Source organism: Gorilla gorilla, chromosome 4, assembly GCF_029281585.2.
Source record: "Gorilla gorilla gorilla isolate KB3781 chromosome 4, NHGRI_mGorGor1-v2.1_pri, whole genome shotgun sequence".
Classification (NCBI taxonomy): Eukaryota; Metazoa; Chordata; class Mammalia; order Primates; family Hominidae; genus Gorilla; species Gorilla gorilla.
Genome location: NC_073228.2, coordinates 118,233,429 through 118,248,548, shown reverse-complemented (window position 1 = coordinate 118,248,548; position 15,120 = coordinate 118,233,429). Strand labels below are relative to the sequence as shown.

The 15,120-nt window shown below is 37.7% G+C and overlaps 1 protein-coding gene across 3 annotated transcripts in view; it reads right to left on the bottom strand.

Annotated features, from left to right (window-relative positions):
• Positions 1-15,120, bottom strand: part of KCNN2 (potassium calcium-activated channel subfamily N member 2) — a 394,236-nt gene that overhangs the window by 95,348 nt on the left and 283,768 nt on the right. For 2 of the 3 annotated variants that reach the window (XM_031011707.3, XM_055387457.2), the window contains one exon: positions 2,551-2,969. The exons of the other annotated variant lie outside the window; for it this stretch is intronic. In XM_031011707.3, coding sequence (XP_030867567.3) covers positions 2,551-2,969 — 419 coding nt within the window. The remainder of the gene's footprint in view (positions 1-2,550; positions 2,970-15,120) is intronic. 3 annotated transcript variants of the gene reach the window in all.

The window sequence follows — 15,120 nt, the reverse complement described above, 5'->3', positions numbered from 1 at the left end:
GCATTCAGGGATCAAAAATTAGACACTGGAAATTAATACACAATACAGAAGAAATAAAATCCCAATAGAAAGTGTGAAAGATAAATTTGAGGTTATCTTCCATATACAGAGCAAAAACAAATGGAAAACTATAAACAAAGAATAAGAAAATTAGGGAATAATATAGGAGGGCCATTATCTACACAACAGAAAATAGGAACAAAAATCATTAAAGAATTCAGAAAAATCTCCAAAAATTGAAGGACATGAATTTCGAGATTGAACAGGTCCACCAAGTTCCCAGTACCATGGATTAAAATACATCCTTGTATTTTACAAGGATGCATTAAATTACATCCTTGTGTAATTTTAGAATACCAATACTAGAAGTCTCCAGAAACAAAATAAATAAATAAAAAAAGGAGCATGGCATCAGACTGCTAGACCCTGAATACCAGAAGAAAATGGACCCTTCAATATTCTGAAGTAAAGTGATTTCCAGTCTAGAGTTTTATATCTAGCTGATTACCAGTTAAGCATGAGAGAAGACTAAAGACTCCCATATCTGCAAGATCTCAAAAATATCTCTCTTATACACTACCTTTGCTTCAAAACTACTGGAAGACAGATTCTACCAAAATAAAGAACGAAGAAAGAGGGTGAAATGGGGTTCAAGAAAGGGGCTACTGAGCATACAAAAAAGGCAAAGAAAGTCCCCAACATGATAGAGATGCAAGTCAGAATGTTCCAAGAGTCATTTCTTCAAGGTGAAGTTGATAAATTGCTTAATATATTTGAAAAGAGTAAAAGGTATTTATATAATGTGAGAGAATTTAGAGATGATTTAGTGATAAGTATACAGAAAACTAAGCAAATAAAAAATGAGCCAACTATTTCTTCCAGAAAAAAATAAAAAATTGTGCAGGAAAGGAAAAATGATTACGATATATTATCTTGTTCAGCTACAAATGCAGTTTATACAGTAATAACAATGTAAACATAGAATATAGATTTTAGGGTTTTTATATCTTACTGGGAGATAGGGAGATAAAAATCACTTTTTTGGGGAGGAGTGAAGTTGTGAAAGTGGTATGTTTATATATGGGAAAAAAAAAAAACTGACTTCCACAGAAGGAAGTTAATAGCTCCAAAAACAACAACAAAAAATCTAGATGCAGCAACATAAGCAATTGTATTTAAAATACAATTTATTTTTGTATTTAAAATACAAAACTATAAAAAGCAGTTACCAAGAGAATGGCTAAACAGATTTAAAGTGAATGCTTCTGGAAAGCTGGAATGGGCTGGGGGGTGGTCAGGGTTCACTACCCTTTTTTTTTTTTTTTTTAGCAACTCTCATATAGCTGTTTTTCTTCCTTGAACTATCTGAGTGTATAACCTTGACTTTCAAAAGCCAAATTAAAAAAAAAAAATTTGGCCTGGTGCGGTGGCTCACGCCTGTAATCCCAGCACTTTGGGAGGCTGAGGCAGGCAGATCACGAGGTCAGGAGATTGAGACCATCCCGGCTAACACGGTGAAACCCCGTCTCTACTAAAAATACAAAAAATTAGCCAGGTGTGGTGGCAGGCGCCTGTAGTCCCAGCTACTCAGGAGGCTAAGGCAGGAGAATGGTGTGAACCTGGGAGGCAGAGCTTGCAGTGAGCCGAGATCGGGCCACTGCATTCTAGCCTGGGCGACAGAGCGAGACTCCATCTCAAAAAAAAAAAAAAAAACTACAAAGACTAACATCTGAACTTTCAACACTCCTAGAAATGTCTAAATCATTCCTATGTCTCTACTGTTAATTTCAACTTGAATTTTCTTAACCAAGGTCATGTGAGGGTACTCCGTAGCCCATTATGAGACAACTATTCCTGCTTATGTCATAAGTCTATTTTTCTTAAATGGCAAAGTTAACATTATTAACGTATAACTGATTAAGATCACTGAGCCACTCCTGAAATCTGAGAATATATGCCTAGGTCTAGACCACCAGAGCGCTGCAGACATTAAAACAAATACACATTGCCTGTTCTTACTAATTGTTGAAAGTTCAGTACAAACTAATACGTATACCCATAACCTCCTTATCAAGTAATCATTTGAAAACTATTATATACAGGCACTAAAACCAACAAATCGCTTTAAGATATCCCCTAAAGCCCAGGCATTTTGCATCAACACTGTTTCACAGGATTTCTGTCTCGACAACAAACAACGCTCATAAGCAATCAGGCACAGAAATGACTCAATATTACCATTAAACTCACATTTCCAATAAAAGTGTCCTGTACAATTTCTAGGTCTCCAAATTTTGGCACAAAATTATAAAGGCAGCCCTCTACTGAAAACTGATCAAATTAGAAAGAAAACACACAAGCATGAAGGCATTTGCTCTATGAAAAAATCTTCAGAAAAGCTTTGTCACAGTCATTTCAAAGAAGCCTGTCAGAAAATCCAAAATTTTTAAGAGTGAGACACTACACGTCTCAAGTCTAAAATTTTTTTTTTTCTTACTTGTGAAGATACCACATGGTAAATTATGTTCTCAGGAAAAGAAACAAACTTACCTTTCACAAGCTCGGACAGTCCATGCGGCAATTATCCATAATGAGATACTAAAAACCAAGAGTACAGTTCCTGGGCATATAGTCATTAAAGTCTTCATAACAAAACGTGTATTGAAGTTTATCTTATTAAGTGCTCCAATGCTTCTAGAGGAGGCATCAGTGAAAAGTTTGCTATGTAAAAGCATGACTCTGGCAATCAGATAGAGTCTTAAGAACATTGGTATAGATAAAATAATATCCACATCAGCGGTGGTTGTGGATGGGGCATAGGAGAAGGCAAGCCGGGCCGTCCATGTGAATGTATAATTCCCAGGTATGGGATGAATAGCACACACCAGTATTTCCAAGCAGATGAAGAAAATACGCTCATAAGTCATGGCTATTCTCCAGTCATCTGCTCCATTGTCCACCATGAACAACTGAAAAAATAAAGTAGAAAATCAGCTTCAGTATGGCATGAATGGTCCACAAGTGTTAGTGCAGATTTTAAAAACACACAACAGATGACTTTTAGCAATCATGGCAAGCTAAAGGTTATAACTTTTAAATGCTAGCCAGGTATACTATTTTTAGTAAAGGGTATTGGTATTCATTTTGTACAAATTAAATTAAAAACTTGGTACTCAGGAGCTAAAACTGTTTTGAAGTTCAAAGTTCCTGGACAATCACGTAAACAACATCATTTTAAAACAGGGGCTTGAGCCTATCAGTCATGAAAACCCCCTCAGATGAAGTCGAAATGGACTCGCCTTATAACAAGTTGTTTTCCTCTTTCAGTCTGGATTTAAAGCCTTACACAATTCTAACTATATTCTCAGTGAAATCTATTTAGGGTGCCTCTGCAATCAGTTATACCCTATAATGCAACAACACACGAGCGTTCTTACAGGAAATCTTATTCTCGGCTTCAGAGAAAATGACAAGAGACCACAGACAAATGTGGCAGAAACATTTCTTCCAGTTTCCCCACGACTACTCTATTCTCTGTCTCTTTTCTTCTATTCGTCCATAGCCTTCCCCTGGATTATTCATTTACTTTCAATCTTTATTTAATAAAGTTCCCTTTTTCCTCCTGTTTCTGTCATTCCTCACACCACAATCAATGAAAACAAACAAAAATTTTTAAGAAGAAAAAACCAGCGAGAAAGCAAAGTAAATAAATAGATATATAGATAAAGAGTAAAAGGGACAGAAAAGAGTATCTTCCTCTCTTCCCTGGCTCTCTGTAAACAAGTCCTCCAGGCCCTGGCAGTCTAGAGACAACCAGAAGCATTTGGAAATGTGTGATGGCTTTTCTGACTGCCACAAGGACTTGCAAGGGATACTGACACTTAGGGCCCAGAAGCCAGGGATACCAGCCATGCTTCAATGCTGAGAGTCCCACGTATTAGGAAGACCTTTGTTTTGAGAAGCTATATATATTCCAAAGACACTGTCATTGCTGCCTTTGGAAATTACTATCAGGGACTATTACAAGTCACATAAACTTTTTAATAGTACTGTTCTTTAAATCCACATTTCCATTCTTACCAAAAATGTTATTATCCAGCTTGATTGTCTACTTTCTTTACCAAACTTGACCCTGAATGACCCAGCAGTGTGCAAAAATCAAATCTACTTCCAAACGGGCTAAGAATCACCAAGACTCCAAATAGTCAAAAGCTGTGTGGCACAGCTGAGTTCCAATAAAGTTATTCCCCATAATGTTTTGGACAACAATACGAACTCAGGATAAATACCTTCCAAGGTATTTATCTGGTAAAGAAATGTCAGTCTGAATGTATCACTCCGATATACTGCTTACAAATAAGCCTCCTCCTTCTAGGACTGGCCCTCCTTCCATTCTCCCCAATGCACTTGCTCCTCTCACCTCACTCTACTCTCTTTTATTCAGGCCCTTTTCACTACTCCTCTGCTCACTTCCCTAACTAGGCTGGTTCTCTCTATTGAGTCTCACTCCTTCAACCATAATCCTACTGCCATTCTGAGCAGCATCACCCTTTACCTTTGGGTGATCCTGTCCAGGTAAACTCTCAATCTGGAACCTGATATCCAGGCTGCTGCAGGTGGCCTATGGCCACCACCCACCTGTGCCTTCAAGCTCAGCTGAACCCTCAGAGTCACCTTGTGATCATTCCCACATCCACCATGGGTTGTTTTCCTCCAGGGCCACCATTGTTCCCCTTTCTCTCAGCATGCACTTTCCCCACAGTATCAGAGGAAATACCCTCTATTTGATACATTAGCCACAATCTTACCTACAGCCACACCCTTTCCTCCTTATTTCCCTTCCCTTTTGCTTCATGTGTCTAAAGCAATGTTTCACCAAAATCCAGTTCTCCTCCATCAATAGCCTACAGTCTAGTTCCTGTGCCTCTTTTCTCTCAGCAGAGTCTACAAAGTCAAACTTCTACTGTTTACTAAAAACAAAACACCCAAACAAAGAGAACCAGGGCTGGCTCCATGCCTACTCTAGGTTGTGTTTGTTTTCTCACTTATTCATTCTCAAACAACTTCCAGGCAGATCTTGCTCCCATTAACCTACCAAGACTACCCTTGCTAAGGTCACTAAAGATACCTTCATTATGAAATCTGATCCTCCCATCTTAATTTTTATCTCATTTGTCTTGTCATTCCTGCTTCCCTAAGAAGGATCTCTTTCCTTGGCTTCTGTGACATGTTGCTTTTTCCATCTGCTGCCACTCTTAAGGATCTCACTGTCTTTTTCTCCATTCTGTGTCCCTACTTGGTATGGTCTGGATGTGTCCCCACAGTATTAACCATCACACTACCGGAGTCCATCTCTGACTTTTCTCTCACTCTATGCTTCCCTGGGTAGTCTGATCCTTCACTCTCCATTACCATATTCCTCCTATCTTCCATTGTCTAATGACTTTTTTAAAATTTAATTCAAGATTAACACCACTCAAAGGCCCACCATGGCCTGATGGGTAAAATCTAATCTATACCCATAGCACACAAGCCATTCTGCAATCTGGTTTTGCCTATCTCTCCAACTTCATTGCCTACTATTCTACTTACATCTCCCTATGGTCGGAGATTCCAGAACACACCAACCTAATCATGCTTCTGGGTCTTCGTACATTCTGTCCCATGGCCTGGAAAGCCTCCATCTAGCAAATTTGTATTCCTTCAAGACCAAACTCCACGTCAGCTCCACTAGCATGTAGTAGATGCCCTGTAAAAATCTGGAAACTCCCTCCTTTGTTCCACCATGATCCTCATATGTGCTTCTTATTGATGCTGTCACATAAAGGACAATAAAAGACTTCTTAATAAGACTGTCTCCCCTACTTGTTAGTGAGACTCCATGTCTACCTAGTGGAGGATAAGAAATGCTTGATAAATAAACTTCCTTGTTATTTCTTAGTTAACAGTGACTATCCTAATCACTGGATAGGTCCTAATATCAATTAAATGTGCTTGTGGAAGCTGAGAATACCAAAGCATAATGCAAGCGAATGTACGACACATTCACCTAAATAATAAGTCATTGCAGAAGCATAATTTTGCAGTTCCAGAGAGTCCAGATAACTTTCCTCTTTGGTAACTTCCTCACAAAAATGTTCTATTACATAGTTGTTTTTTTACTATCAAAGGTCTTAATACCTGAAATTTTTTTTTATCATAGCATATATTTTAATGCTGAAATTGAGGAAAAATATTTACTTGTATCCTCTACATAATCCTGACCCTCAGTGTTGCTTGTTTATTCATTTACTTATCCAGTGTACTAAATACTATGTGCCAGGTATTGGTCTACATACTAGCCATACAGCAGCATTTATGATGAACAGAGAATCTGCCCACTGAAACTAACTTTTGCTAGGAAAAAAAAAAAAAGAAAGAAAAAAACATAGTCAAGAAAGCAGACGTAAAGAAATCGAATAAAGTAATTACGCTTTTGGACATTGTTATGAAGGAAAGAAACAAGAGATGAAATAGAGAATAATGCATTAGAGATGACAGTAGATGTGGTCATCAGGAAAAACCTCTGGATAAGTACCATTTGATGCAAGATCTGGATTAAGAGAAAAGCCAGTCATGTAAACAACCAGAGGAATAATATTCTAGGCACAGGAAACAGCACATGTAAAGGCTCTGGGCTTTATAAAAGCTTAGCATGCATAAAGAAATGAAGGAACATCAGAGTGGCTGAAACTTAATGATCAAAGGGCAGCATGAAAGGAGATCAGTCTGGAAATAAGTTTGAAGAGACTAACTGGGACCAGATAAGCAGGCCTTTGTTGACCCATGGTATCCAGACAGGATTTCAATCTAAGCCCAGTGGGAACCCATTGAAGGGTATTAGGCAGAGGAATGATTTGATCTGATTTATAGCCTGAAGGGCTCACCCATACTGCTCTGGGGAAAACAGGGTGAAGAGGGGCAATTGTAGAAGGAAGGATAAAAGTTAGGAAGCTCTACTGCATTTGATTGGTGGTTGTACCTCGTCACCTAAATTGGGGGATTGTCATGGAAATGGAGACAATGAGTGCACTGGACATAAAGATCTTATAGCATACCAAATTGTCTGGCTCACAGCTAAAGCAGTGTTAAGAGAAAAGTTTATAGCACTAAATGCCCATGTGAAAAAGTTAGAAAGATCTCAAATTTAAAACCTAACATCAACCTAGGGAAACTACAGAAACAAGAGCAAACCAACCCAAAAGCTAATAGAAGACAAGAAATAACCAAAATCCAAGCTGAACTGAAGGAAATTGAGAAGCAGAAAACCATATAAAAGATCAACAGTCAAGGAGTTGGCTATTTGCAAGAATAAATAGATAGACCACTAGCTAGACTACTAAAGAAAATAGAGAAGATCCAAATAATCACAATCAGAAATGACAAAGGGGACATTACCACCAACCACATAGAAATACAAAAAAAAAAAAAAAAAAACCCTCAAAGGCTACTATGTACATCTCTATGCACACAGGCTAGAAAACTTAGAGGAAATAGAAAAATTCCTGGAAACATAAAATCTCCCAAGATCGAACCCAGAAGAAATGAAATACCTGAACAGACCAATAACAAGTTCCAAAATGGAATCAGTAATAAAAAGCCTATCAATCGGAAAAAGCACAGAACCAGAGGAATTCATAGCCGAATTCTATCCGATATATTAATATAAGTAAGAGCTGATACCATTCCTACTGAAGCTATTCCAAAAGATTGAGAAGGAGGGACTTCTCCCTATCACATTCCAGGAGGCTAGGCATCAACCTGATACCAAAACCAGCCAGAGACACAACAAAAAAATAAAACTTCAGGTAAATATCCTTGATGAACGTTGATGCAAAAAATCTCAACAAAATACTAGCAACCAGAATCCAGCAGCACATCAAAAAGCTAATCTAACACAATCAAATACGTTTTATCTCTGGGATGCAAGGTTGGTTCAACATATGTAAATCATTAAACATGATTCATCACATAAACAGAAGTAAAAACAGAAATCACATGATCATCTCAATAGATGCAGAAAAGGTCTATGGCCATACTACCCTGAACACACACAATCTCACCAATACGTGCAGAAAAGGCTTTTGGTAAAACTCAGCAGGCCATCATGTTAAAACCCCTCAACAAACTAGACATTGAAGGAACATACTTTAAAATAATAAGAGCAATCTATGACAAACCCACAGCCAACATCATGCTGAATAGGCTAAAGCTGGAAGCATTCCCTTAGAAAACTGGCACAAAACAAAGATGTCCTCTCTTACCACTCCTATTCAACATAGTACTGGAAGTCTTAGCTAGAGCGATCATGTAAGAGAAAGAAATAAAAGGAATCCCAATAGGAAGAGAGGAATTCAAACTATCCCTGTTTGCAGGTGATATGATTTCATACTTAGAAAACTCCATAGTCTCTGCACAAAAGTTCAATGATTTAATAAACAACTTCAGCAAAGTTTCAGAAAACAAAATCACTCTATAAAAACCAGTAGCATTCCTATACACCAATAGCATTCAAGTTGAGAGACAAATCAAGAACACAATCCCATTCATAATAACCACAAAAAGAATAAAATACCTAGGAATACAACCAAACAAGAAGATGAAAGATCTCTGTGATGAAAATTACAAAACACTGCCCAAAGAAATCAGAGATTACATAAACAAACGGAAAAGCATTCCATGGATAGCAAGAATCAGTATTGTTAAAATGGCCATACTGCCCAAAGCAATTTACGAATCAGTGTTATTCCTATCAAACTGTCAACGACATTCTTCACAGAAATAGAAAAAACTATGTTAAAATTCACATGGAACCAAAAAAAGCCTGAATAGCCAAAGCAATCCTAAACAACAACAACAAAAAAAAAAACAATACTGGAAGCATCACATTACCCGACTTCAAACTACACTACAAGGCTACAGTAACCCAAACAGCATGGCACTGGTACAAAAACAGACACATAGTTCAATGGAGCAGAAATACAGAGTTCTACAGAGTGCAGACATAATGCGACACATCTACGACCTTCAACAAAATTGACAAAACCTAGCAATGAAGAAAGGACGCCCTATTTGATACATGGTACTGGGAAAACCGGCTAGCCACATGCAGAAGATTGAAACTGGATCCCTTCTTTATACAATATACAAAAATCAATTCTAAATGGGTTATAGACTTAAATGTAAAACCCCAAACAATAAAAACCCTGTACTATAACCTAGGAAACATCATTCTGGACATAGGACCTAGAAAAGATTTCATAATGAAGACACCAAAAGCAATTGCAACAAAAACAAAAATTGACAAATGGGACCTAATTAAACTAAAGAGTTTCTGCACAGCAAAGGAAACTATGAACACAGTAAACAGATAACCTATAAAAAGAAAGAAAACATACGCAAACTATGCCTCTGACAAAGGTCTAATATCCAGCATCTATAAGAAACAAACAAATTTACAAGAAACAAACAACCCCATTAAAAAGTAGGCAAAGGACATGAACAGACTTTATTCAAAAATAAGACATACATGCAGCCAACAAGCATATGAAAAAATGTTCATCATCACTAATCATCAGAGAAAGGCAAATCAAAACCACAACGAGATACTATCTGACACCAGTTAGAATGGCTATTATTACAAAGTCAAAAAATAATAGATGTGGCCAGGCATGGTAGCTGGCGCCTGTAATCCCAGCACTTTCGGTGGCCGAGGCAGGGCAGATCACTTGAGGTCAAGAGTTCGAGACCAGCCTGGCCAATATGGTGAAACCCCATCTCTACTAAAAATACAAAAATTAGCCGGGCATTGTGGTGCGTGCCTGTAATCTCAGCTACTCAGGAGGCTGAGACAGAAGAATCACTTGAACCCAGGAAGCAGAGGTTGCAGTGAGCTAAGATAGCACCATTGCACTCCAGCCTGGGCAACAAGAGCAAAACTCCGTCTCAAAAAAATAAAAAACTAACAGATGCTGGTGAGGTTGCAGAGAAAAGGGAATACTTACACACTTCTGGTAGGAATGTAAATGAGTTCAGCCATTGTGGAAAGCAATCTGATGATTTCTCAAAGAACTTAAAACAGAATTACCAGTAGACCCAGCAATCCCATTATTGAGTACATACCCAAAGGATTATAAATCATTCCGCCATAAAGATACATGTACGCGTATGTTCACTGCAGCAGTATTCACAATAGCAAAGACATGAAATCAACCTAAATGCCCTTCATTGGTAGAGGGATAAAGAAAATATGGTATGTGTACACTATGGAATACTGCACAGCCATAAAAAGAATGAGATCATATCATTTGCAGCCGCGTGGATGGGACTGGAGGCCATTATCCTAAGTGAACCAATGCAGGAATAGAAAATCAAATACCACATATTCTTACTTATAAGTGGGAGCTAATCACTGAGTACACATGGACGCAAAGAAGGAAATGATAGACACCAGGGCCTACCTGAGGGTAGAGGGTGGGAGGAAGGTGAAGATCAAAAGACTACCTAGGCTGGCCGTGGTGGCTCACGCCTGTAACCCTAGCACTTTTGGAGGCCAAGGCGGGCAGATCACGAGGTCAGGAGTTCGAGACCATCCTGGCCAACATGATGAAACCCCATCTCTAAAAAATACAAAAATTAGCCAGGTGTGGTGATGCGTGCCTATAGTCCCAGCTACTCGGGAGGCTGAGGCAGGAGAATCGCCTGAACCTGGGAGGCAGAGGTTGCAGTGAGTTGAGATCGCGCCAGTGCACTCCAGCCTGGGCAACAGAGCAAGACTCCATCTCAAAAAAAAAAAAAAAAAAAAAAGACTACCTATTGGGTACTATGCTTATATGCTTATTACATACATGATATAACCCAAACCCCCCAACACACAATTTATCTGTATAACAAACCTGCACATGTACCCTTGAACCAAAATAAAAGTTTAAAAATATCCATTTAATAGAGGCACACATAAAGTTTTCAATTCTTCCACAAAGAAAAATGCTGTACGGCACAGAAAAACACCTATGTAATGTTTTTGGTTTCTCCCTGTTAATTAGTTTTCCTAGTCTCCCTTAAGAAAACAAAAGCCCTTTCTCCTGATTCACCAAATAATAAAATACTGACTACCATCTAACAACAACAGCAACAACAAAAGTAGAAATCTTGTCAGAACTTGCTGATGGGCTGGATGTGGGAGCAATAAAAGAAAGAGAAGATGCAAACATGGCTATTGTGTTTCTACCCTGAGAAACACAGTGGATGGTGGTGCCATTTCCTGGGTACAAAGGGCCAAGGGCTGGAGGGAGGCAAGGAATGTAAGAAATAAAAGGTTTCATTTTGGCCATTTACATCTTTGTATATACGCCAAGTGCAGGTCACTCAGAAGAGAAGTCTGGACTACTGAAGTAAATTTCAGAAAACTGTTATTTGGGTAATTGTATGAGATCAAAGGAAAAATTAGACAAAGTGAAGAGAACAAAACAGTACTCAAGGCCAAGTCCAGAGGAAGCCCAAATGCAGCGGGCATTTGGAAGGTCAGGACAAAAGAGGATCTGAAAAACAGCAGGCAGTGAAGCAGGAAGGAAAGAACTGTCCTAGGAGACAAGGGTAGGTGCCGTCAATTAAAAACTGTCCAGTGGTATTTGCCAGGTTGAGAGATATGTTAATGCACTCAATTCTATAAAGAAAATGAAAACATTCTCAACATCACAGGTATTCACCACTCATTCATTGTCAAGTATGAAAATCTAACCATAGAACTATTCTCATTACAGTCCATATAATCTTTACAATATATATGACCTGTTTTAAGCTCACTTGTAGGGGAGTTAAAGTAATGAGAAGAACTAATATTATTTAGTTCTTCTATATTCATTTTCAATTCTGAGGTTGTTAAGAGATAAAAGATTTTAGGTCAGAAGAACAGTTTAATCTACCTTAATTCTAGGGTGATGGTTAACAGTCTTGGCCAGAGGTCTAAAGTAACTTGTAGGCATAATGCTGAATGTGCCCTCAGAATATGTCCCACCATGAGCATGAACTTTCTAGTGCGACTGTTTTGTATTTGCTCAGATAACCAAATGTAATATACTTCAAGCTCATCATCACAGGTTAGCACTGACCAGCCATCAGCGAAGAGGGGCTGGAGTTTAGCAGGAGGGGCCTGCCCACAAAGAGGTAACCTGTGTACACCAGAAGGAGTTTGGCTGCAGAACCCTTCTCCTATCTACCTTCTGCATGTGCTTTTCCTCTGCAATGTAACTGCAAGCTCTTGCAGTTGGGGACAATTCATTAAACATCTTGGGTTTACCTTCTAGAAAATAATCCAGGGCATTGCTCAGCCAAATACTGGGGCTTAAAAATTACACACTGAAAAAAATAATTTTAGTCATGTATTTGTTAGGAAAGTAAGTAGAATAGCCAGGAAAATTCTGAAAAGGAAGAGTAACAAGGGAGAAGCAGCCACATAAATTTTAAAACATAAGTTAATCATTAAAATCAGGTGGTACTGGCACTTAATATAACTGAAAGCCTGATGGAACAGAACAGAAAGTCTAAAATAGACCCAATATACTGAGAATTTCATAATAATACAAAGGTAGACTCTCAGTCAGTGGGGAAAATATAGCTTATGGAAAAATGATTTGGAGACAACTAAGTAACCACCCGGAGAAAAGCAGAGTTAAACCCATGCCTCATACCCATACAAGTGTTTGAAAGACATAGATGTGAAAATGAAAATACTAGCATATTAAAAGAAATCAGGTAAGAACCTGGCCGTAACCTTGGAGAAAGGAAGGCCTTTTTGACACAAACTCCAGAGTCTTAAGATAAAACACTGCATCTTATCTTTTAATGCATTTAATGCATTTGACTTCATTAAACTTTTGCTTTCTGCAATTAACTAAAACTACAATAAAGAGAGTAAAAAGACAAAGACCAAACCACGGGAAAACGTTCACAACACCTATCACAAAGGACTAACCTCCCTAATACATAAAAGTTCTTAAACATTAAGAAAGAGACAAGCAGCACAGTAGAAAAATGAATACAGGATACAAGCCTTAGGTCATGGAAAATGAGATGAAAATGGCTCTTAAACTTATAGAAACAAATGCCCAACCTCAATCATAAGAAGAAAATGAGATACCACTTTTTGACCTGTCAGACTGAATAGGCAGTAAAAGTTTTATAACATGTTATACCATTGAATGTATGAGGAAACAGTACTCACGCATATCTCAGGCAGAAGTGTAAATTGGTACAATCTGAGGAGAGCAATTTATCAGGTTACAAGCATACATTCTCTTTGATAATGTAATTCAATTTCCTTAGAATAAAATCTGTCATATCAATATATTTGCAACAGTGAAAAATAGTGAATGTACATGATTATTTGTTGCAGCATTGCTTGTATATTAGCAAAAAACTGGAAATAATATGAATAATCTAGTAGGGAAACGGGTTAAATGAATTATGAATGGCCATAAAATGAATAGTATGCCATTAAACAAAAGATGAAGATACGTGTTATATGCTATTAAAAAGAGATATCAAGTAAGTACTGAGGTTTTTTTTTTTTAAAGCAAAGTATATGCTATTATTTGTGCAGATTTGTTAAAGGGGAGATGTTATATTTGTATTTGTATGTGCATAAAGTATCTCTGAAAGAATACTCCAGAAATTAATGATAAAAGTCACTTAGGGAAGGTGAACTGAGTGGCTGGGCACTAGAAATGGATGGGAGACTTTTAATCATATAATATTTAATGCTTTTTTTTTTACTTTGGAGATGTTGAGTAAATGAATGTTAGTTAATAATAAAAGCAGTTTTTATGGTTAAAAAACAGAGGAGGGAAGAATGAGAATAAATGAGGTTGTCAGACATCCAAATAAATCCTAACAAACAGTCTACATGTACAAAACTTCAAAACTAGAAAGTAATCACTGACGTTCTGAATGACAGTGTACACAGCCAAACACACTGAATCCAATTTACATCTAAAATATTCTGCTTACTAAGACAAATCCTTGAGCCATTACATTACATAACTGTTTTCAACAGCATGAACAAAAATAAATAAGATTTCTTGGTTAACCTTTAAACCAAATATTCAATAAAACCAAACTCTCTTTTTTTCATTCACTTACTGAATGCTTCTATTTGTAAGGTTCTGTGGATACAAGGATTAAAAAGCCTCTCAGTGTTTGATGCGGAAGAGCAATATACATGAAAGATTTATATTTAAATTTACATTTTAATGTTTCCTTGTGGTAAGTACTACAACAGAGAAACAAAGAAAATGCTGAGGAAATACAGAGGAGGTCAGAGGAGGCTCCATCATGGAACAGTATATGGTGCTTTTCCCACCAGAAGCTTCACATAACCCATGACAAGGAACTTCCAATATCATTTTTAGGACATTTTTGGGATCATGGCCCCAAACAAAAATGCACAGAAATGTATTCATTAAAAAAAACCAAAAAACAAAAAAAGCCTCCTTCCTTAGAAACTAGCATTTGGATGTCACAAAGTGAAAAAAAAAAAACCCCACAAAAAACACTACAGAAGAAAGCCAAATAATGAGGTTTTCTTTATTAATGTGTTGTTAGGATTCAGTCAACAAAGAAACGAGACTACAGGTGCCCATCACAGACTAGGTCAAAAGACAAACAGAAAGGGAGAGATGACTTTTCAATGGTCTCGTTGAGATCTCCTCCAAGATCCTCAGCCCAGAACTGCAGGAGGGAAAAAATTGAAAAGCTATGTTCAGAGTTCACCAATCCTGAGCAAAACTCAGAAGAAACGAGCAAAGCTGATGCTTGTCATTCCCTCACCATCCATCCTGGAATCTTCCTCTGTCTGGAAGTCTCATGCCCATTCCAGCAACCCTGTTCACTCTCACCACCCAGGAGGAGGAATGTGAAACTAATTAAGTATTAATCACTGAATTGCCAACTCCTCTCTAGGAGAAAAATATGAAGAAAAAACTTGCTGGAATGAAGAAAACTAAGGCTTAGATCCTAGATGTGCTACTAACTTGTTACATGACCTTGAGAAGTCATCCAAACTTTGTTAACCTTATTTCTGCT